At 41.2% G+C, this 24,956-nt stretch overlaps 1 protein-coding gene across 1 annotated transcript in view; it reads left to right on the top strand.

Moving 5' to 3' along the window:
* Positions 1-24,956, top strand: part of LOC122800042 (gamma-aminobutyric acid receptor subunit alpha-1) — a 742,598-nt gene that overhangs the window by 587,783 nt on the left and 129,859 nt on the right. Inside the window, exon 8 of the mRNA XM_044069521.1 lies at positions 19,980-20,132. Coding sequence (XP_043925456.1) covers positions 19,980-20,132 — 153 coding nt within the window. The remainder of the gene's footprint in view (positions 1-19,979; positions 20,133-24,956) is intronic.

Below are 24,956 nucleotides of genomic sequence, written 5' to 3' on the forward strand. Positions count from 1 at the left end.
AGAAGATTGATTATAGTAAATAAATGCTACCAGGTACATGTTTTATTTAAATGTATAAGACAGCAGAAGTCCTTGGTTAGGTAGCATAGGTTAAGAAGGAGCTACAGTAAAAACATTATTACTTTTAGCTGGTTTTCCAAAGGAAGTTAGACAAATTTAATAAATTACCCAAGATCATTTATTCCAGATATAAGCAATTTTATTAAAGGGTTGGTCATTTTTTTTTTTTGGTAAATGTTTAAAGTATAATGGCAGGCAATGTGAGTTGATTGTATTGCTCCTTGCCCTAAAGATTGTCTTGTATTATACTGTATTTACATTAGTTCTGGTGACCAATATAGTATTTACTGGCCCTATAGATAGTCTTCTTGTCTTTATTCTTTGACACTTCATTAACTTTAATTTGGAATACATTTTATATGCCTCTATCTACCTGTCTATCTATCTATCTGTTTATCTATCTATCTATCTATCTATCTATCTATCTATCTATCTATCTATCTATATATCTATCTATCTATCTGTCCATCTATCTATCCATCTATCTATTTATCTTGCAATAAATTGCAGCTACATACTAACATACATACTACATAGCATACTTATTATATTACATGCTAACATACATACTACATAGCATACTTATTATATTACATACTAACATACATACTACATAGCATACTTATTATATTACATGCTAATGTACATACTACATAGCATACTTATTATATCACATGCTAACATACATACTACATAGCATACTTATTATATTACATGCTAACATGCATACTACATAGCATACTTATTATATTACATACTAACATACATACTACATAGCATACTTATTATATTACATACTAGCATACATACTACATAGCATACTTATTATATTACATACTAACATACATACTACACATCATACTTAACAAAACCACTGAATTCCATTCTTGGACAGCACACCATACTCCAAAAAACTTAACACTATCTGAAAATTGGTGAAAACCAAGAATTTTAAATAATGATGTCCTACTGCCCAGATATAAAATTTACTGTCTGTCTAGAACCCCCAAAAAAGGAGGAAGTGTTACTATATTCTGTTCTGAAAAACTTAACCTCACCCCCTTAGCTAGTTCACTTCCTAACTTTCACCCTGCATTACTTCTGATACTAAACTATTTAAATACACATAAAAAATTTGCAATGGTTTACTATTGAATGGGTGATCAGACTTCATTTGAATTATATATGTCCGATTGCCCAATTCGACATGCTGAAAAAACAAAAAAAAAATGTTGAAATGCACATAGTGTGCATTCGCTGTTGTGAATTTCAACATTCTGAATGTAGATCACACTATACTGGGGGTCGGAAATGTACCCTTTTCCTTCACTGTAGTGTGATCTAGGAGTTTGTATCTATAAGTGGAGGGTGGTGTAGCCCACTCCCCCACATGGGGGGGTGCATTGGAGCTTGCCCCCCTGCAAAAGTGTTTTGTTATTGTTGACCGGAAGTGCAACATTTTCAGTAAAGTCGACATTTCTGAAATGTTGACTTTGCTGAAATGCTGCATTCTGCATTTCTTGTGTTTGGTGTTGTGATTTCTGATCTTCTGATTCAGACATCTGAATTTGAACCAAGTCGGTTTGAGGAAATGGTAGTAAACCATTTGCAATTGCATCCATTTATATCCCACCAGGTAAAAACATCCCATTCTCGAACATATTCTATCATGGATCTCACTCAGCATACCTTATGAAACAATCATCCTTGAAGATGTAAATTTAAACTGGAAAACATTAACGTCTGACTCGCCAAACCTCAGCATTAATCTTCATGGTTTCTCTCAAATAATCTCAACCCCAACACACTTGAACAAACACTCCAATCACAGCTCTATCCTTGACTGGTTCCCAACATCAGATACAAAACTCTGTCACAACCCCTGTACATTACCTGATACCTTAAGTGACCAACTACCCACCTGCTTCCATATACGCTCTCTCCAACTGAACAAGTCTCATGTATACAAAGACTGCTGCAAACTCTCTGGTTTTAAACCTATTACATTTAATAACTGACTCTCATCCCTCAACTGGTCCTGCCTATTTCACCTTCCCCTTAATGATGCAATATTAAAATTCAATCACATCTTTCCAGATATTCTCAACTCCCTAGCACCTCTAAGGAAAATTAGGATAAAATCAAACGTTGCTCCCTGGCTAAAATTCATATCCCCTGCATATCTTCAAATCTACATAAAACTCAGGAACTGCACCAGAAAACAAATTAGCAGGAACAAGAAAAAAACTTTACCTTAAGGCCCAAACTAACTTCCACGCTAATCCCCAAAATTTCTGGAGTACTATCAATAACAGTCTTCACCTTGAAAGTCCCACAACACCAACCCCCTACCCAACAATTCTGCACAACCACCACCCTTCTCAACTGCTACATTATCAACTCCATCTGCAAACTACCCCAAATAGACCCTAACAACAGCTTCCTACCCCTCACTCTCTACCTACTGACAAAACCCCCTTTTCATTTCGGTCAGTTCCCACTGCTTTCCTAACATCACTTCTCAGTAAACTAAAGCCATGTTCTCCTTCAACTGGCAATCCCCCCTTTCTAAAGCTCACTGCTGACTCAATAGCTTATCCAATTTCTATTCTAATAAATAGATCCATCCAAGAATCTACAGTCCCTGATATCTGGCAATCATTCTATACCATACCTTTACACAAAGGAGGAAACTTCACTGACTCTTCCAATCTCAGGCCAGTAGGCATTCTGTACCCAGTTTCAAACATCCTTGAAAATGCATACACACACAGCTTCTCAACCTTCTTCTTCAAGAAAACCTTCTGACAACAACCCAACATGGTTTTCAGCCCAACCATAGTACTGCCACTGCCCTTATATGTTTCACAAATACTTTAGCCGAAGCTAGAGAAACAACAAATTTGTCTCTTGCCTGGTCCTAGGCCTTTCAAAAGCCTTTGACACAGTCTCACACTGTAAACTACTAACAAAATTAGCTGACCTCAACCTATCTGCTTTTACTCTAGAATGGGTCTCCAGCTGTCCTACCAAAAGGCTGCAGTCTGTCAGATGGCACACCTACTTCTGTCCTTTCCTACCTATCCAATCAGGTGTCCCCCAGGACTCCATTCTTGGACCTCTGGTATTCAACATATTTACTAGCAACATTCACACATTTTACTGTCACTCCTCTTTTATTCAGTATGCAGATAACACTACACTAATCTCCTCTCCTGACAACCTGATGTAACTTCACACACTTACAAAGAACTCATTCCTTTGTGTTGAAAGATGGCTTACAGAAAAGCAGCCCATGCTAAAGCCTAAGGAAAATAACTTCTTCCAAAATCTCTTTTTCATCACAAATCTACTGTTTTCATTTCATCACTTAATAACACAATCATTAAAGTTGAATCTCACACAAAGTTCGTTGGTTGTATAATAGATGATCAATTAAAATTTGACCTTCACATTCAGCAATGCATCAAAAAAATACACACCAAAAATTGGGTCTGCTTTACAGGAAAAATTCATTACTACAGACTCCAAACTTTCTCTTGCACAGGCATACCTTCTACCCAGCCTAATGTATGCCTCTTCTGTCTGAACAAATTTACAATCTACTTTAATCTCCAAGCTTCAACAAGCTCATAATAAAATTGCAAGATTTGCCACTAACCAACCCTACACTTCTCACCACTACTTTTCACTAAAGAAGTTACAGTGGCTTGAATTCGTACATCAACTTCTTCTATCACAACTTCACATAGCACACTCTGTCCTCAATAAACTGCTTCTATATTATGTGATTGAAGCTTTAGTTAGTCAAGTAATTAAAGCTGGATCACTAAATATCAAAAAAACAAAACCACGAATAACAGTTTCCACGCTGGGAAACAATGCCGTAGTCCCAACAAAAAAAAACAAAAACATTAAACACAAATTAACTGGGGGGCTTCACCCACTACCCCAACCCCGATGTGGTGGTCTGTGCCCTCCACACCGCCCCAACTAAATATACCAACTACGAGATTGATCCATATTGTAGAAAGAGAAAATCCGCATAACGGCCAAAAATTGTTTCCCTGGAAACTGACATTTGCTGTTTTGTGTTTTCAATATAGTGATCGAGCTTTAGTTACTCAACTAACTAAAGCTTCGATCACATAATACAGATGCAACAAACCCATTACCTGCCCTCCCCTTTCTTCTCTACTATCCTACTTCACCCCAAATTGTTCACTACGTAGCTCTGACCAACATCTCTTACATACATACAAGCCTAATAAAACCATTGGCAAACTTCTCTATAAATACTATCTCAAGCCTGGAACAAACTCCCTTTCAATGTCAGATGTACTGTATTACCCACACAAATGACTTCAAAATGAAATTAAAATATAGCTTCTCAAACTCATGCATCTGCTCCTGCCAGGACTCTACATACCCTCCTTTTTTTTACTGTTACTATAATTCTTTTTCAACTCAAGCTCCCTAGAGTGCTTCACTTTTTTGTATCGCTGCCTCACTCATCTAAGTGATTTATCAAATGTTTCAACATATGTTTCAAACCTTTGCATTAACTTATATTTCAATTTAGGTTTCAATATGTTTCAAGCTATGTGTAGTGTTTCATAATGTTTGTCATGTACTGAAGCTTTTCTCCTTGGATCTCCACTGAAACGGGCTCAGGCTCAATTGGATCAACCCAGTTAACAAATGTAAAATAAAATAAAATAAATAACTGTGTACATATAACAATTTCAGTATCTGTATCCATATCTGTTGATCTACCTACATACAGAACATTTCTACTTGATTGAAGTGCATTTCTTTTTAATGCATTTTGTTTAAATTAAAGTCATCTAATGAACCGCATCTCAAAATAATGAATACAATGGCAAGATCACTGAATAACAAAGAGGAGAATTTTCAATTTTCTCTGGTAATGTGTACCCTTGAAGTTGGTATATTTAACTTAGCAAGGGGGGGCTGGGGTGCAGACATCTTGTCCCCCTCAATAAATAACTTGTATCCCGAAAAATGCATTACATTACTAATTTTATCTATCAATATGTTTTGTAACATAATTTGGAATTTGTGTAAGCATACTTTATTTACCAAAACCCCTTATACACACACATATGTGTGTGTGTATACACACACACACACACATATATATATATATATATATATATATATATATATATTGCTGTGTGTGTGCGTGTGTGTGTGTGTGTGTGTGTTTGTGTGAGTTTATGTGTGTGCATTTTTTTGTGTGTGTGTGAGTGTTTGTATGTGTGTGTGTGTCTGTGTGTGTGTGTATATATCTGTATATATAATAAATATATAATGAGAGAGAGAGAGTTAGTTTCAGGACATTCTATCTAATATAAAGTTTGTTGAGCTGTTTTCACTGTTATTAGCATGGTGTTAGTATACTTATTAGAGAGCCTGGACCAGGTCCCCCACATTGAGGGTTGTTGGAGCAAAGCCCCTGATGTATAACGTGTGTTTTGTTTTCTTGTGCTGTTTTTCATTTACAGTCATGAAAGGAGTTTGCATGTCTTCCTTTTGTGATGAGTAGTTTTGTGGAAGTTTCCACCGATTAAATTTGTAGTTGACCTCCCAGTATTAATGCAATGTCATGCTATTAGTCATTACATTACTTATTACTAGTTGTCAGAGGAATTCCTTATTACAGTCTAACACTGTGTACCTTGATTTATTACAAAATGAGTGCATTTACAATTAGAACAAGTTAGAGTTTATTCAGTCAAATGCTATTTTATTAATCAGCTATGTTTACCAATAGTGCTGTTTCCTTTACAGAAACAATGTTAATATTTCTGTTCACTCAGCATTTTAAATAGTTTGCTACAAATTAGTCAGTCAGTCAGTGGCAGTTACCTATTGCATGCTGTCTTCTTTACAAATGCTTAATATGATAACAGGGTCTTCCTCTACCGTTCATATGCTCCGCTTCTTGAGTGTTATTCCAAATGATCATAAATGTGAGCCTTCTATGCAATTGCACAACATATCCAAGGTCCATAACAGTAGAAGAGCAACATGTTTCATTTTCTAATAAAATAAAGTCTCCTGACAGAGGAGACTTAAAGTAAGCAAATGATATATCATCTCAAGCAATTAGCATACAGAAGACTTTAACTTGAAGTAACACACAAGTACAAGTAACTAGCAAAGCAGCAATGGAGTGGTGGTAAGAGAGCAGATAGTACTCTTCCAAAGGTATTAAATATAAGGGATAACATAGGCAGACTAGTTGCCCGTTGGTACCCGAACTACCACAGACAGTAATGCTGCTAGGTAGAAATTATAATCCTTTGCAAATGAACAGTAAGACATGTCTAGAAGGAGTGAAAAAGATAGCAACAAGTGTTGCCTGCATTAGGTTGCTACAAATATAATTCTTGCACTACTGATTACTTCTTTGACCACCATCCATGTGTCCTTGCTTATGACCTCAGTTACTACCATGCAGCATGCTTTACTTACAAGCTGACATATTGCTGGCTGTTTGGGGAAGAATAAGCCTTCTAGTGCATAGAAGAAACAGACATGAGATCTTGATGACCTATCATCAACATCTTAATGCTGAAGAGAAACTAGAAATTTTTCGAAATTTGAACAACTACCACTGAAGCAGTACCTCATTAAACAGCTTGAAAGCTTCATTGCTAATACACTGCCGTGATAATAGTAGTGGCCCTGTTAAAAAGACAATGCTACTTGATACAGCAATGTGGGACATATAAATTCACATCTTTTCTGTTGGCCTTATCATTCTTGGCAGATCATTTAGATGTTTAAATCATTTGCATACTATCATGCTAAACAATGGTGTTGTATTTGCACATGTATGTGGGTCAACATAAAAACAAATAATGAGATGACAAAAAAGAGATAATAAGCATGAAAACAAAAATACAGCTCAGACATAAACAGAGAGAAGATAAAAAAACACAATAAGAGTTTTTATTGAACTGGCAGCAGAAAATGCACAAAGAAAATCCTGAACTCTCTTAAGGAACTGGAGAGTGCATGTGGAGTTGCTGCTCGAACTTCTTATATATATTCTGTTCACTACATAGGACGCTTTGTGTCAGTTTTAGAAACTAAGTTTCAGAAGCCACAAAGAGCTCTCAAGCTGCTCACATAACTGAGATATTTTAAAGAGCTGCTGCACTGTGTAAAAAGTCAGAAACCAAGTATGAAAACATCAGTATCTAACTTCAAGCACTTGCCATATAATTAGTACCGTACTGAAGCAAAATAAGTTTGTTGCACTAAGCAGTATAAGCCAGATCAGTAATAAAAATATATATATATTTCACAACAATATATTAATCCCAAATTCAAAAGACAAAATGACAAAATTATTTCAGTACTTGTGGTGCAACAGACAGTCTTCATTACTAACTCTGCTTCTGTAACCTGAGTTGAAACGTATAAATAGTGGTGGATTAGTAAACTTCTTTGATGGCCTAGAGTGCTACGTTTGTTAGGTTACTGCATGATGCAGTGAATTGCAGTTTCTGTGGACTCATGCTCAGAATTAAAATTTGTCCCAATCCCCTTCAAATAACTCACCCCACAGCAAAATATCATATAACAACTTTAGTTAAAACTTTTCTTAATCACAATTTTATTGAACCACATTTTTAGATCGACTAATCACAGCACGAACATCCATGTAACAATTTAACAGATCAGTATATCTCGCTCACCCTGCTCTACAATAAGCAGTGTTACCTCAACCGCTCACTTACTTTCACTTATCAGAAGGAGCATACCACCGCTTACTTCCATCCCCAACCAACCTCCTTATAGTCCAACATCCAACACCAGAGAGGGAACAGAAGAGGGACAAACCTGCCCCTCTTCTCTGCCCACCAACCTGACACAGGCTGTTCTCCCTCTCTTACTACAACACTTTGACTAAACCTTCCAAAAACAAAGCCAAGTGTGCATTAAATAAGTCCAAACCTAACTTGCTCAGGTGCATTTCATCCTCCTTAAACCAAACAGGGTCCCTATCATCAGTATCCCTATGTCCTGTCATAGGAATACCTAAATTCTCCAAATGCTTTGACAACCTAAAACTAACAAGCCAACTGGCCCACTCAATGCCTATAAAACTATTCCCATTTTTCCAATACAAACACTGTACTATTTCAGACCACTCAGTACTCATGCTTAAAAATGTCCTCTTTAAAGTAGTCCAGTATCTAAATACAAACTGTCTTTTTGGAATTACTCCCAAATTATTACCTGCCAAATGCACCACTAAAATGTGTGGAATCCCAACCTGTGACTATAGGCCAAGTGGTACAGTGGTTAAGATGTATGCCTTTCAACCACAAGGTGCAAGGTTTGATTCTCACCTGTGAAAATAATTTACAGATAGCCTAGTATGAACCTATGAACCTATAAATAATGGGCATAGTATCCTCCAAACTAAAGGGGTGGCGAAAGCCACAAAACTCTGGCTAGGCTTATAAATGCCCTTGGGCAGATAGCCTAATATGAACCTATGAACAACAAGCCAACTGGCCCACTCAATACCTATAAAACTACTCCCATTTTTCCAATACAAACACTGTACTATTTCAGACCACTCAGTACTCATGCTTAAAAATGTCCTCTTTAAAGTAGTCCAGTATCTAAATACCAACTGTCTTTTTGGAATTACTCCCAAATTGTTACCTGCCAAATGCACCCCTAAAATTTGTGGAATCCCAACCTGTGACTATATGCCACAAACCCCTCTACAAGTTGATACCATCTGAGCCCAGTAATACCGTGCCATAGGACTTTCCACCCAAAATGATGTAAGCTCAGCTTGCTGCCATCCAGCCTAACTCTAGCCCATTTTGCCTCCCAATAAATATAGGAATGACCCAGAATGACAGCCTTTTTAACTACAATATATATATATATATATATATATATATATATATATATATATATATATATATATATATATATATATATATATATTACATATACATACATATATAAATATATAATATATATATATATATATGTGTGTGTGTGTATATAGATATATATATATATATATATATATATATATATATATATATATATATATATATATATATATAAATCAGTCACAACCATATTAACTTTTAGTTATGTACTCACCATAACTTCAGATGTTTGGGATCCATCTCGCCTACATTCTGACTGATGGGTTCGGAGCCAATCCCTCGGCTCCGACTCGGCACGCTTATGCTATAGAGCGAGGCCTCTAATTGGCTGAGCTATCTTTATCCCAGGATGCACCACCACTAATCCCCCAGATCTTGTTTGTCTGCATTCATGCACACATGCACAGCTTGTTTATATAACATTGTTAGATGTTTCAAGATGAAACAACAGGATTCAGACCTTCTGATATCCTCTGATCTCCAAGGAAGGGGGAAGGAGGGTGGGTTATTAGGAATGTAGGCAAGATGGATCCCAAACATCTGAAGTTATGATGAGTACATAACTAAAAGATGTTATGTGATCCTATCTCGCCTACATTCTGACTGATGGAACAGCGTCCCTAGCACCTAAATCCCGGGTGGCTCATTGGAAAACACTCCTGAGCACTGTGGAACCAAATGAAGCTCGTCCTCTAGATGCCACATCTAATTTGTAGTGAGAAATGAAGGTGTGCGGGGAAGACCATGTAGCCGCAGCACAAATGTCACCAATAGCAAGCTTAGAATGAAATGCTACTGAAGTAGCCATAGCCCTTGTAGAATGAGCCTTGACAGAGGTGGAAAGCTCTTTGTTAGAATAAATATAAGCTTGAGTAATACAGTCCCTGATCCATTTGGCAATAGTGACCTTTGTGACCGCGTTGCCCAATTTGTTTTCTGCAAAGGACACAAACAACTGATCTGTCTTCCTTGATTGTTTGGTCCTATCCAAATAAAAATGTAACTGCCTGTGGACATCTAGTGTGTGGAAAATAAACTCTGCTTTATTGGAGTATTTTGGGAAAAAAATTGGGAGCTCTAACGACTGTTGCAAGCATAAAGTAGAACAGACTTTAGGAACAAAAGAAGGATTTGGTCTGAGGGATACCCTGTCTGTATGAAAAACCAAGTACGGGGGTTTCACTGACAAAGCTTGAAGTTCTGAAACTCTTCTGGCTGAAGTAATTGCCACTAGAAAGGCTGTCTTCCATGAAAGAAACTTTAGATCACAGGTAGTTGCCGGTTCAAAGGGGAAAGAAGTCAAGGCATGTAATACTATATCGAGATCCCATGGAGGTGCAGGATGAGAAATCGGAGGTCTTAATAGAGCAGCACCTTTCAAGAAGGTCTTACACAACCTGTTGCTCATTAAAGGTGGGTCTATGGATTCATGAACATTAGAAATCGCTGCCAATTGTACTTTGATGGTAGAAACAGAAGAGCCTTGGTTGAAAAGAGAGGTCAGGAATTTGAGTACTTCTGCCACGGGAGTAGAAATGGGGTCCAGGCCCCGGAGGTGAGCCCAGATAGCAAACCTTTTCCATTTGCTAGAATACAGTTTCTTCGTAGCAGACTTGTGGGCTGAAGACAATATGTGTACCAAATCTGGGTCCAGTGCATGTCTCCTGACTATGGTCGGAAGAGGAGGAGCCAGGCCGTCAATTTTAATGTGTGTAGAGACTGGTGTAGTAGTCCCGACTGATGAATCAGTAGGTCTGGGACCTGGTCCAGGAACCATGGACCTTCCAGAGCATGTTTCCAAAGATAGGGAAACCAGACTTGACGAGGCCAGTAAGGAGCAATTAAGATCATCTTGCTCCCTAAGAGAGATGCCTTTTGAATTACCCTGGGTAGGAGAGGAACTGGAGGGAAGGCATAAAGCAGGCCGGTGGGCCAAGGATGGACTAATCGTCCATAGGGCTCTTCCCGGAGCCGGGTTAGGAGAAAAATTCTTTGCACTGCATTCAGAGGAGTCGAAGAGGTCGCAGCACGGAACTCCCCATTGCTGAAAATCTGCCTTGTAATAGTCATATTCAGAGACCATTCGTGAGGAGAGAGGATGGTTCTGCTCAACCTGTCGGCTATGACATTGGATTTGCCCGGTATGTGAGTAGCCACTAGGAAGCGTTTGGTCGAGACTGCCCATTCCCAGACTCTCATCGCTTCTCTGCAAAGAGGATAGGATCTGGTCCCTCCCTGTTTGTTCAGGTACCAGACAACTGACATGTTGTCTGAGTGAACAGCAATTAAGCCCTGAGGGAGGTAATCGTGAAGGGCTTGAAGGGACAGGAGTACTGCCCTCATTTCTAGGATGTTGATGTGGAGAGGGGTCTCTTCCGGGTGCCATTTGCCCTGGACTGACCTGCCTAGGGAATGCCCCCCCACCCCGTCTGGGAGGCGTCCGTGGTCAAAGTGGCCGCCGGAGGAGGAAGAACAAAGGGTCGTCCCTGATCCAAATTGGAGAACACTAGCCACCAGCGAAGGTCCCGTCTGCAAGATTCTGTGATCCATATTAGATGATTGAGAGGGAGTTCCTGAAAGGACCACTGGGTTGAAAGAAGCCACTGGAGGATTCTCATGTGTAACCTTGCCAAGGGAACTAGCAGAACTGTGGCAGACATCGATCCCAATAGCTGCAGGACCATTCTGGCTGGGGCTTTGGACCTGGGGAGTAAGGCTCGAACCTGATTTTGTATGGTCTGAATTCTGTCTGCAGGTAGATAGACCCGCATCTGGTTTGAATCTATCTCTACCCCTATGAATCTTATTCTTTGAGATGGCCGTAACACAGACTTTGGCCAATTGAAGGTGATTCCGAGGGAATTGCCCAGTGATGTTGTGGCTTGCAGGCTCCGTAGAAGTAGATGCTTGGAGGTGGCAGTTAGAAGCCAGTTGTCTAGGTATGGAAACACCTGGAATCCTAGACTCCTCAAGTGAGCAGTCACTACTGCAAAGCATTTGGTGAACACCCTGGGGGCTGTGGTGAGACCAAAGGGCAGCGCACGGAACTGAAAATGACTGCCTCGTAGGCTGAAGCGCAAGTGTCTCCTGGACGTTTGATGTATTTTGATATGGTAATACGCGTCCTTGAGGTCTATGGAGCACATCCAAACACCTTTCTCCAACAATGGGAGAATGGTTTGTAAAGTGACCATTCGGAACTTGGACTTCTTGACTGAACGGTTTAGGTTGCTTAGGTCCAAAATGGGCCTCAAGTCCCCGGTCTTTTTTGGCACCAAAAAGAATCTTGAGTAAGTACCTAATCCGATCTGGTCTGCGGGGACCGGTTGGATGACTCCTTTTTGCAGCAGCTTTGAAATTTCTAAGGCTGCGGTATCCCGTTGACTGGGTGGCGGGTCCGGGATTCTTTTGGACTGAGGGGGGGGAACAACAGAATGGGATGGAGTAACCTCCAGCGATAATTTGAAGCACCCATTGGTCCTGAGTGATCCCTTCCCAGGCCTTCAGGTGCTTCGAAAAACGACCCCCGACTGGCTCCGGAGCAGCACAGTCGGGCAATCCCTCAGGGACTATGAAAGGCTGAAGAGCCACGAAAGGACTCACGGTCTCCAGTGTTGCGGGGGCCTCTGCCGCCTCTGGGATGGTGTCTTCCTGATGAATTTCCCCCTCCTCTGCCTCTGGAGGGGGAACCTTCCTGCTGAGAGGGGTAAGACTTCTGCGATCTACGGAACCACATCTTCCCTCCTCTTTTAGCCTTGGGATAAGGCCGAAAGGGAGTGGAAAATCATGCCCCTATGGCAGTCAGAGTCTTACCCTCCTGTTCACAGCGGGTAAGTGTGTCTTTCATCTTGGGCCCAAACAGGGAGGACCCATCAAAGGGGGCATCAGCGAATGAAGACTTGAAGGCCTCCGCGAAATGACACAGGCGGAGCCAGGCTTGTCCCCGTAGAGCAATGCCTGTACCCGCCGCTCTACTCGCCCCTTCGGCCGCATACGAAATGAGCCTCATGGACGAGTTAGAAATGGACGACATTGTAGCCAGCTGAGATCCAACCGTCTGGGCCAGCTCCTCAGGCAGGTTACCTAAGAGAGTATCGGATAGCTCCTTAATCAGATTCCTCTGGAATCTCGTAAAGTGCGTTAGGTAGTTCAAAGACCTCAGAGTAAAGGCTGCTGAACTAAGGGTGCACTTGCAGTACTGATCCATGCTCCTAGACTCCTTATTAGGAGGATGGACGGACGTAGAAGCCTCTGCTACATCTTGCTGGGTAGCAGATGCCACCACCATAGCATCCACAGCCACACCTTTCGTAAGGAACTCTCTATCTGGGGGCATTGAAAGAAATTTGTTTGGACGAGCGGGCACCGGTTCCACAGAGTCTGGGTGTTCCCACGCCCTTCGACAGATCAAATCCAAGAGCTCGTCGAAGGGCGGAGACACCCAGGAGGCAGAGGGCTGAGCCCCGAAGGCCTTCAGGAACATCGACTCATCAGCAGTGGGAGGTTTGGACTGCCAGCCGCCTCGTTGTTTTAGGGCTTCCAGGATGTCTGCAAAGGAGACATCATCCGAGGACGACTTGGGGGACCCCTCAGCATCATCGAGATCGGTGTCAGATGTCAAAGACTCGTCAGGGGAGTCAACGTGCTTCCTCTTGCACATTTTCTTCCTGGGAGGTTCTTCCGAAAAGGCTTCAGAAGGACCTCCAGGAGGGGGAGAAACCCCGGCGACCTGAGGCCCAGGGGCTCTGCTGTCTGTGGACAGGGGGACTGCCAATGACCCAGTCTCCAAATGTAGGGAAGGAGCTGGGGAAACTGTGGAGGTAGCCAATGAAGATTTGGCTAGAGCACTCCTCATAGCCCTGAAGGTGGGACCACCAGAATCCTGAGAAGGTCCCCCCTCCGTGGCCATGACAGTGGACGGTACTCCCGCCGCTGATGCACCAAGAGGGAGACTTGGGACCGAAAGTATCAATCCCGAAGCCTCCCCCCCAGGGTCGAAGGAAGAAGTCCATGCACTGAACTCCGACCCAAGAGCCGGAATCTGAGCAAGGGTCGGGCCTGACCCTAACACCTCCACTGGTTCCACCAACACCTGCTCCAACAGTGCCGAAGCTGTTGGAGGAGGAAGTACAGTAAGGGAGTGGACCATCGGCTCCGAAGCCAAATGGGCTGGAGCCGAAACCATCTTTTGGAACACCGGAGACTGGAAGAGTCGAAGGAGCACCCTGTCGATGTCTGAATCAGACATCCTGGAAGATCTCGAGGATACAGATCGGGCCCGAACTGATTTCTCCATCGGCTCCGAAGGGCTCGGGGACCAGCTCCGAAAGGACTCAACAATTATCGGCTCCGAGGAAACCTTCAAAGAAATTTCCCTCGGTGCCGATAAGGACTTCGGCTCCGAGGGGGAAGTGTCTGAGCCGATGACCCTTATCGGCTCCAATATCAGTGGAGCCGATGAGGGTGACCCGCCTCTCGATGCCCCAGACCTCGGCTCCGAAACCAGAGGGGTCGAGGCTGGAGGCATTGAGGCAGACCGTTCCGACCTCGGCTCCGAAGTCCGTGGAGCCGATGGAGAAGTCTGCTTAGTCTTCTTAGCCATCGGATCCGACTGACTGGTCGGAGCCGGCGCTTTCCTCTTTTTGGAAGGAGACGGAGAGGAAGACAAAGCCTCCTCAAAAGAAGGCTTGATTAATCCTTTGAGGATTAATTTGTTTTTCCTCTCCTGGAGGACTCTGGAGGAAAACGCATGGCATACACTGCACGATTCCTGCAGATGTTTGGCGCCAAGACAATAGGCGACGAGTGGTCGTCCGTTATGGACATTTTGAACCCACACCTCGTGCACTTTTTAAACCCGGAGGGTTTATGTTCTTTAGACTTAATGTACAAAAAATAGACCACAAAAGAACAAAACCACTAACTCCGAAAAAAATTAAACTAAAGAACTTTTTTTTTTTTTTTTTTTTTTTTTTTTACACAAGTTAGAAAGAGAAAAGGGAAAACAAGGAGGGTCAAGACCCTCTAACTCAAACGGGTACTTGACCCACACACAACCACTAAAGTAGTTAGTACAGGGGAAGGCCCCTCTAACTTAAACGGAACCTTCTCTGACAGGAAATATATATGCAAAACTCAATGAAACAACAAGAAACACACTCGTACACAAAAATTAGCCGTTAAAACAGCTTTTGGTTTAAATGAGTGAAATACTGACAGGAAAAAAGACTATAAATATAGTACTTAGCCCAGCCAATGTTTTGAGACCACATCCAAGCTCTGTAAGCGGCAAACGAGATCTAGGGGATTAGTGGTGGTGCATCCTGGGATAAAGATAGCTCAGCCAATTAGAGGCCTCGCTCTATAGCATAAGCGTGCCGCGTCGGAGCCGAGGGATCGGCTCCGAACCCATCAGTCAGAATGTAGGCGAGATAGGATCACATAACATCCAATTATCTAATATAAGACAAAAAGTCATTTGAAGACCAATGACCTAACCTCTTGATAACCTCATTGACCTACCTTCTCTTGCCAAATCTGAAACTCTTCCAATGCAAAATGAGTGAGTAAAAAACCGTACCACTTTTAACTAAAAAATCAAATCCTGAAGACTCCCAGCATGAGACTGTTGTAACCACCCGGCCCACCCCACCAGGCATAACAATTTATCTTGATCTTTTGCCAGAACAATCTGCAAGCCCCTCCCAATCTGGTCCATCTTAGATCTATGCAACCATATCTCTACTGATGCAGAAAATACAGTTACATCCTGCCAAATCAATGACCCCAACAACTCTGAACACCCCAAACACTCCATGATGCCTCCATAGCAACAACATCACCCCAAATTATAATCTGCTGAGTCTCCATTCTCTAACTCTACACCCACAACAAAACCTTAAGACCCTGTCTCATCATCGGACATCACCTATCTGCCCTACCACTAGCAGCTGTACCCCACCCCTTCAACATACGGGCTACTGTCCAAGACTTCATTCAGTCCTGTAACCCCCACTACCCATGCAAATACACTAATGCCACATCCTGCTTAACTGACTGAGCAGCCATTTCTTGCACCCAAGCCAAAGCTAAATATTGCAACAACAATTCCTCTGACCATACTAATTCTTCTGCAGGCAGCTGCAATACAAATTTATCAAAGTCATGTAAAGCCTTACCATATGGCTTCCTTGTAGAAAGTGCTCAAGGCTGCTGCAGTAACCATCTTGTTACATCAGTCCAATGTGTCACACCTCATCCGGCAACACAACTGGTTTGCTTGCTGCCTCTGAGGCAAACTGCCAAAACCTGCAAAACTGAAATTGAGACAAACTGTCAGCAATCCCATTCCTACAACCTGCCAAATGCACACCTGTAAAAGAAAGGTTTATCAACAAACTCTGCAAAACCAGTTTTCATGATGTTAACAAAAGCAATCTGGGTTTTGCTGTCTTGACTGCAATACCCACACCACAGCAATATTTTCTGAATGAAAAATTACCCTCCTAACATCATCATGCAATCATTCCAGCCACACTACTGATGCTATCCAAATAGGCATCAATTCCAAAAAAGGCCACATCTTTCTTCCAGTCATCCTTCCAGTCATCTGGCCATTGAGCCGCAAACCATTGCCTTTTAAAAAATGCTCCCATCCCAATACTCCCTGCTGCTTCTCTAAAAAGTTGCAGCTCCTCTTTGCCAACCCAATCCAACTACCAAAATGAAATACCATTAAATTGATCCAAAAAGGATAGCCACAATGCTAGATCAGCACAAACAATCTAAACAATCTTTACCCAAGGGTGTTTGCTTCTCACTACCTTCAACAAAAATGTCACAGACAGACCTGTAAAACTTTCAGCCTGGATCAATTGCCTGGTAGGCAAAATTCATTAGCCCTAAGAACTCCATAACCTTCCTAATCCGCACCTTGTCCTTTTCCCTCACCCAAGCAATCTTTCACTTCAAATGCTCTGTCTTCTCAAGCAGTAGACAAAATAACCCTGCCCTGCATCCACTAACAATCTCAACAAACACAATGTCTTGGCAGGGCCCTCCAACTTTTGCATAGCCAACAGAACACTCAGCTCGTCGCACATCAACAAACATGCCCACATACCTTCCATCGCTTCTTCAAACCCTTCATCTATCAATAAAAAATTGTCCAAATAATACACAGCTTTCTGAGTGCCCACCTTTTGCTGCCAAATTCAATGGAATGTGATGCTAAACTTCTCAAAAGGAGCATAAGCAACTGAACACCCCATTAGCATGGCCTTGTCAAAGATTTGTTTTCAACCACCTTCCCAAACAAAAGCCACTCTTCCTCCAGTATCATAGTAATCAGAACACAGATTTGATATCCACCTTCACCAACCATTGATCATAAACCCACTAATGACTTCTACAGCATCATCCAATGAAGCATAACTAACTTTTGCGTCATCTTCAGAAATAAAATCATTAACTGATTCCCTTCAGGATAGACCAAATGATGAATCATCAAAAATTCATCAGGCGATGTGTTAGGAACCAAACCCAAAGGTGACACCTTAAATCTGCCAAAAGGAGGGTAATCAAATGGGCCCAATAATCTGCCTGCACACCACTCCTTCTCCACCAAAGCTTTAAAAATGTCCTCCTTACACTGTGCTGAATGCAAATTCTTACAAACTGTGCCATCCTCTTGAGCCCCCGACTGATTAGAAAACTCCACAAAAATATCCCTTAAGTAACTTATCTACAACCACCAAATCAGGAAATTGCCTGAGCATGTGTCTCAATGCCTGGACTTTAATAGGTGAATATGACACCCAGTCTTTCCCTCTGCTGCTGAAAAGACACTCCTCCCTTCTGTCCTCGAAAATTACCTCACCCATAAAACCCTTGAACTCCCTGGACTGAAGCAAAAATTGTTCCCCCATCGACCAACCATGAGCCTGAATTGACCAAATTCCTTTTATGGAGGCCACACTGAACAGCTAGATAGACACCCACACAATTTAAGCAAGTGTACAAGAACACACCAACCTCCTCACCTCCTTGTTTACTCCCATCTACTAGGTGCCATAGAGTTATCCTTCATGGTGGCTAACCAAATGTCAGGGTGCCTAACATCCCAACAGAGTGACTGATCCATCACTTTCCACTTACAGAACTGCTGATCATACAACAAACAAGCATTTCTCACCTGCAGTCATTGTGCCTCCCAAATCATGAGAACCTAAGCGAAGAGATGGTATAGAGGTAAGTTGCTGTGATTGTTGTGCACAGGCTCCTGGGTTCCAGACTTGGAAGTGATTACTTTTGTCCTGCTTCAAGAGAAATCTTGATGAGTGGATGGGTAATAGAAAGTTCACCCCAGGGATCACTCCAGTGGCCCTACTTGATAGAGGCACTGGGAACTAATGTCGGGCAGCATGATGCCAGGGTACTTTTATGGGCTAGGCTTGTAAAGACTCAAGGGCCATTAGCCTTGTACACACCTTTGAACCTATGAACATAAGAGTGGTAATGCCATGGTACTATCCTTTTCCAGCCAAACTGCCATTTAGTACATGGAACCTAACACCCAATTGTCCCAACTCCTTGCTTGAAATTTACCCACTCTCCTCCACCCCACTGCCGCTAAAGCCACTAGGAGGTCTTTGCTATTAGCCATCTCTGATTCCAAAAACTGTTGCATCCCCTCAGCATCAATTAATTCAAAAATATCTATGTATACACCTTTCCAGATCTCTTCTTTAACCAAGCATTATCCTTAATGGAATGGAGGGGAAGACTGCAAGTCTTTAGCCTTGACCCTTCTTAGTAATCTCAGTAAAGGCAGTTATTCTGTTAGAGGTAGACGTTTCAGGCTGGACACAAGTACTGCTTATCAGGTAACTATGAAATTGATCAGATAGCATACAAACATAAAATGAGGCCAGCACTGTGACATAGAGGGATAAAGCCCTCACTGTGAGCAAGGTAACTCAGGTTCAATTAGCAGATCAAGTATCTGAGGTGTTGATGATGGGACTGGACATGTCCATACTCAAGTTAGGGTATGCACATGGGATTACATTATGGTTGATCTCTTAAAGAGGTCAGGAATGCACAGGGGAGGATATTATCTTTTGGGTATACAGGGCATTGGCTGAAAAGATTGGAGGCAGAATCATACAGCAGCATTCTTATTGCATGCTTGTTCTCATGACAACAAATGTGTGGTAAAATGTCCTCCTTAGCAACATATATAATACTGTTGCAAAGTGCCTCATCCTCCTTACCAGTTCTAAACATGGGCCAGAGAAAATCTAGGGGAAGTTTGTTGCATATGTTAGGCCAAGTGAGGAGGGTCACTCGGGGTCATCTACTGGTCAGCTGGGAGGATGAATTAGAAAATCAGACAGCAAAGATGTAAGGAGGAGGAAGGCATAATAATATATAAAGCAAGTACACAGAATGAGTTTAAGAGGTGCTGAATTGTGGTCATTAGGCAGGCAGGAAAATGATCACAAGAAAATGCAGCACTCTCCTATCCAGTTAGGCAGTGACTGCCCTGAGAAGTGTTTCTGTTTGATAAGCATGTATTACACAGGTTGGTTAGTGGTGTGGGGAAGTGACTTTGCTGTAAATGCATCTGTAGTACTACTTTTCTAAGATCATTGAAAACTGTTGGACTGTTCACTTCAGGAGTCTTCCAAACTCCCAGATCTGTATGTGGGCACTTTAGTACTGGCATTTCTACTCATGAGAATTTTTGTTAGTAAACTAAGTCAATACCATCTATTTCTGGTCTCAGAATACAATCCTTTCATATAATAGCATGATGTATAAAATTTAAGGTATTAAAGCTTGAATGTTGTTTAAATGTGTTTCATTCTTTCATGTGAACTACATTTCAGAATTTCAAGTAACTACAGATTGAAGAAATTAACAATACTTAAAAGTAATAATGTCTCTGGTTGCTTTTAGGTGAATACATTGTCATGACCACCCACTTTCATTTAAAAAGGAAGATTGGCTACTTTGTCATTCAGACCTACTTGCCGTGCATCATGACAGTAATTTTATCTCAGGTCTCCTTCTGGCTGAACCGAGAGTCAGTACCTGCGAGGACTGTGTTTGGTAAGTTAGGTTCACAAACAGTTTTATGCCTGTTGCATCAGAAATATAACAACAGTAAAATTATGCCATTAGACTTTAGTATTTCATTTCAAACATTTATGCTATGTATATCCTCTCAGATATGGATGGCTTCGTTTTCAATGGATCCTCAGTTTTGACTGTGTTGACAGTTGTCACCCAAGTTCAGTTCCCATTTTCTTCCCTCATGGTGAATTGGAAAAGAACACTTATAATTTGTTCCTCATTTTCAAGACAGCCTCAGATTTTATCTCAGTTTTTTGCTAACTCCCTACTAAAATGTCCAGTTGTATGACAGAATTTGATTACTACAGTAGGCAAATAGTGCTCGATAATTCAAATAGAGATATCTTATGTAACAATCGTTGCAGCTATGATTTGCAAGCAGCATACTTAGATGTTATGCTGTTTGAGGTTTCAGTAAGCTTTCAGTACTAGGGCTCATATAATTTGGCTTCCCTTTCCCACAAATGGTGGTGACCCTGGAGAATGTTTATGTTAATAAGAGGGGTTCCCACACTACATCCAGAATTGACAAGATCTTTCAGGAAATAAGGGAGCTATTCACAAAACTGAATTATGCAAATGTGTTATGCTAGGATGTCACAGGTTACCAAAGCCTTCTTATTTTTTAAAAAACAAAGCAAAACATATTAAAGTTATTATTAGAACAAAAGTAATGTATCCATGTAGATATGGGAGGTGATAAGAGAATAATGACATGTACATTTCAAAAGGGAGGAGTGCAATAATCTCACTTCAGTAAGACATAACAGCCAGTTGACAAGAAATTGGTTAGTAACTGAAAAGAGGAATTCTTGAGTATTTGTGTGTTATCCTGGAGAGTCACACCATTTGTTGATTCTGGTGTGCTTTATATGTAGTTTTATGGTTGGCTTTAATATTGATAAGGTTGTCTGAATGATAGTGAGGGGGAATATTATTCCATAGTTTAGTTATGCCTAGTGACTACAAGGAGTCCCCATGTGAGTTGCAGTATTTTTGTGATTCAGTTAAGTACTGGGTCACTAATAGAAGACTTCTCTTGGGTTTGTGCCCTTTTTTATATTCTGATGGCTGAGGTGTTTAAGGGATGGTGTAGGATTATGTGTACCATTATGAGATGCATTTAGGATAACCAGTTTGGTAATTCATGCTAGTTCAGGTTATGGAGGGGAAACCAGTGATGGGGTCAGTTTGGAAGAACAGATCCATATGTACTTGTTTTATTGTAGCATTGTTCAAGATTATTCTTTAGTGTAGTTTGAAGATTTGTCAGAATTATGGGTTCATATAGCAGGCATGGAAGTAAGAGGGATTTTGCAATTTTCTTCCTGTTATGGTCAATCAGATGTAACTATGTCATCTATGATGCCACCCAGTAACTTGGTATGAGTGACTTGTTCTATTCTGGTGCTGTTAGGTTAGACTATATTTAGTGCAATGCTAGTTGGTGGGAACTTAAATGGAGGAACATGAGGTTAGCTGTGTTTTTTTTTAATCAAAAGTAGTTGGGATTGTTCTAGCCAGGGAGTCCTGTAACTGTCATGTAACTGGGAGAGTGCTGGGTCTGAAGAAACAACAGTTGACCCATTAGCATGTTGCATGATTGTCACATGTTAGGGGCTGCCTTGTACATGTTATTTATTAATATATTAAATATGAGGGATCCCAGTATTGACCTCAGTGGCACTCCTGTTTCTACTGGCAGGTAAGTGCAGAGTAGGACGCCTACTATATAATAGACGTGGTACAGGTGATGAGGTAACTGGAGAACCACTCAGTGGAGGTAGTTAGTCGCAGCTGTGCGAGCTTGTTTTACAGTACAGGGTGAGATACAGTATCAAACACTTTTGGGATGTGTTGATACAGGGTAGAGAAAGGGTTACCCATATTTCTGTTTTAGTTGGCTCCATCTATAAAATGTAGTAGGGCAGTTTCAAAGCTGTAATGGGGCAGGAAGCCACATTGTGAGGGGGAACACAAGTGTCTGTTTAGCAGAAAGTTTAGGATTTCATGATTTCATGATGGATACATCTTTTTAATGCTATATAGAGTGGAGTGGAGTGATTATTGTGATAGGTCAATAGTTTTTCGTATTTTGGAGCTCATGATTCATGTAAGGGTCTGTTGATTAATATAGAGACTGGATAGTTTAATGCATCAACTCCTAATTAAAGATATTCTGACCAGAATATTATTTGCTGCAAATGTAGTAAAGTTTAGTCTGTTCAAGTAATTCTATATTGCTTCTGTTATATGCACTGAGGATACATCCCAACATTCTTTCTGAAGCTGTCACTGGTAAATTATTACTTAAAGAGTATGTAACATAATTCATGTTTTTTTTTCAACAGTTTTTCATATGTGTGTAACCAAATTATTTTTGGAGTACTCCAGTATAACTAGAATCACTTGCACTCACCTTGCATCTCAACTACTAAATTTCAATTATTAATCTACAGGAGTGGTGAAAAAAAGAAGCAGCAGTGTTCCTTGTAAGCCAGGACACTATCTAATGGGACAGTTGCCACATGTACTTACAGTCCTTTGATAATTCCAGTGTTCCACTGTATGTCATGGATAAAAGAAGAAAATTATTCTATCCAGTCTGTCTTTTTCAGTGCATATAATATTCTGACTCCACCTCTGTCACTACCTTTTATCATCTCATTCTCCACCTGTGTCAAGCATTCATGAAAACCTCTGTAGATTCCCTCTCTATCATTTATTCTGGTGGTCCATTCCATGATCCCAGAACCCTTCCTTAGAAATACCTTCAGAGATCTAGAGAGTTTTTAGTCCCTAGAGTGTACGTCCTTTGCCATCATGTCGCATTTCCTTTCCTGCACAGGCTGACTGCTTCAAGATGTATCAACATGATAGTATGCAGCTGTATCAGGGCCTAACATCTCTTCTCTATCTATTGAGGATGGAAGAGTTCCATGATCTTTACTTTTTGGTCCTCTCCCTTCTCCTCCATCCTGCACATAGCTTTGCCTTTGCTCCAAACTCTTTCCTGTTACATCACTTTCCTTCTATAGCATCTATCACTGCATGCAAAACTCAGGGAGTGGTCTGATAAGAGCTTTTCAGGTAAAAGCATTACTACTTTGCTTGTGGAGTCTGTCCATCTGAGTAAACACCTAAGAAGTCCGTTTGCAGCTGCCACTGAAATCTCTTTATATTTCTGGCAGTCTGATTCATGTATAACCAACACCCGAGATTCTTTTTCAGTTTTGCTGCCATCAATAACACTCTTCCAGTGGACAGTGATCCCTGGGTTAGTATTTTGTACTTGTCTGCATCATATCTCGGCTGCCGCCATTCTGACCACTTGGCCAGCCTTTACAAATATGTCCTTAGACCCTTCCCCTTTATGCAGTGCCAAACCTTTCTCTGTGTCCTCACCTTAGATATTGATTCTGCTCTCTGTTCCGCTGGATATGTTTCAAACAAGTTTAAAGGATAGTACTTGGCCAGAAACTGTCCCTTGCAGTATTCTACTTGTCTCTTTTCCACTTTCTTATTCCTGATCTAATCACTCATGCCACAATTCTTTGTGTCCAGCCTTTTCATCATACTGAAATTCAGTTCCTTTCTCTTTGCATTACCCTAACACCTTGAGTTTCCTGTCAGCTTCCGGTGAGGGATCAAGCTCTAAACCTTTTTGTAGTCCTAACAGACTGTTGTTGTTGTTGTTGTGTCTTTTGGCTTTTCCCGGATAGGGGTTGCCACAGCGGAACTCCGGTCCGCTAATGATTGGCAGCAGATTTTTACATGTCGAGTTGCTGGCCCTGACGCACAACCTTCAACGAAGGTACGCCCATTCATGCATGTCTCCACACAGAAGACGCTCTAGTTGAGAATTGAACAGGACATCATCTTACTGTGAGGCGACAACACTACCGCAGCACTACCACCGCAGCTTATCTATAGGAATTCCTCTATCAAGCTCACGTCTAACCTAGTCATGAAAAAGGTCAGGTTTAACTGATAATTCTTTCAGGCCATGCACTTTTGTGGGTTGTGATCTTGGAGATTGGATACTTTACATAAGGTGACCATCCTTTCAATCTCTGTTTTCTCCCTTTTTTTTTTTTCTTTTGTGGCACTGCTGTTAAACTAATAGGTATGTAGTTCCTCCAATTTCTGCTGCTCCCACCTTGTAGAAGGTACTGCTCTTGCTGTTTACTAGTCAGTATTGCCCTAACCAGGGATCTATTGACAGTCTCCCTTAAGGGATCTCTAAGCATGCTGAATGGAGTCTGGATAAATCTCAGAAGTAGTCTCTTTGGTCCTTTTGATTCATCCCCATAGGAGAAGCTAATACTCTCTCTGCCTCCTCTTTCTCTATTGTTGATGTCTATTCACTACTGTCACCACTGTTCTACCTCTCTATGAATATGACACCTCCCCTTGCCCAATCAGCCTTTTTTTCCTTTGCATCTTTCTCAGTCTACATGTATACATAACTAAGCTCTCAACAATGGTGGCAGACAGATGCCAGATCTCAGAGAAAGCCTGCTACACTTTTCCTGGTTTCACCATGGATTTACTTCAATGGTTCTGATTTTCATAGTCATTAATGCAATCAAGTTATATCCAAGAGAAAATAAGAACATACATGTAACTATACAGGTATGTGAGTCGATGTGAATCTGTAATAAATGACCATAAGTTATACAGTGATCTATGAAAGAATAGCAATAACTAAGATATAAAGATGTGATGCCAGCTCTAGAGGAGTAGACCATGATCTATTACTGCAAAACTGAGTGAAATTGAGTGTGTAGGGGACATTTC

This window comes from Protopterus annectens, chromosome 4.part0 (assembly GCF_019279795.1).
Source record: "Protopterus annectens isolate FY-2018-M chromosome 4.part0, PAN1.0, whole genome shotgun sequence".
Taxonomy (NCBI): domain Eukaryota; kingdom Metazoa; phylum Chordata; order Ceratodontiformes; family Protopteridae; genus Protopterus; species Protopterus annectens.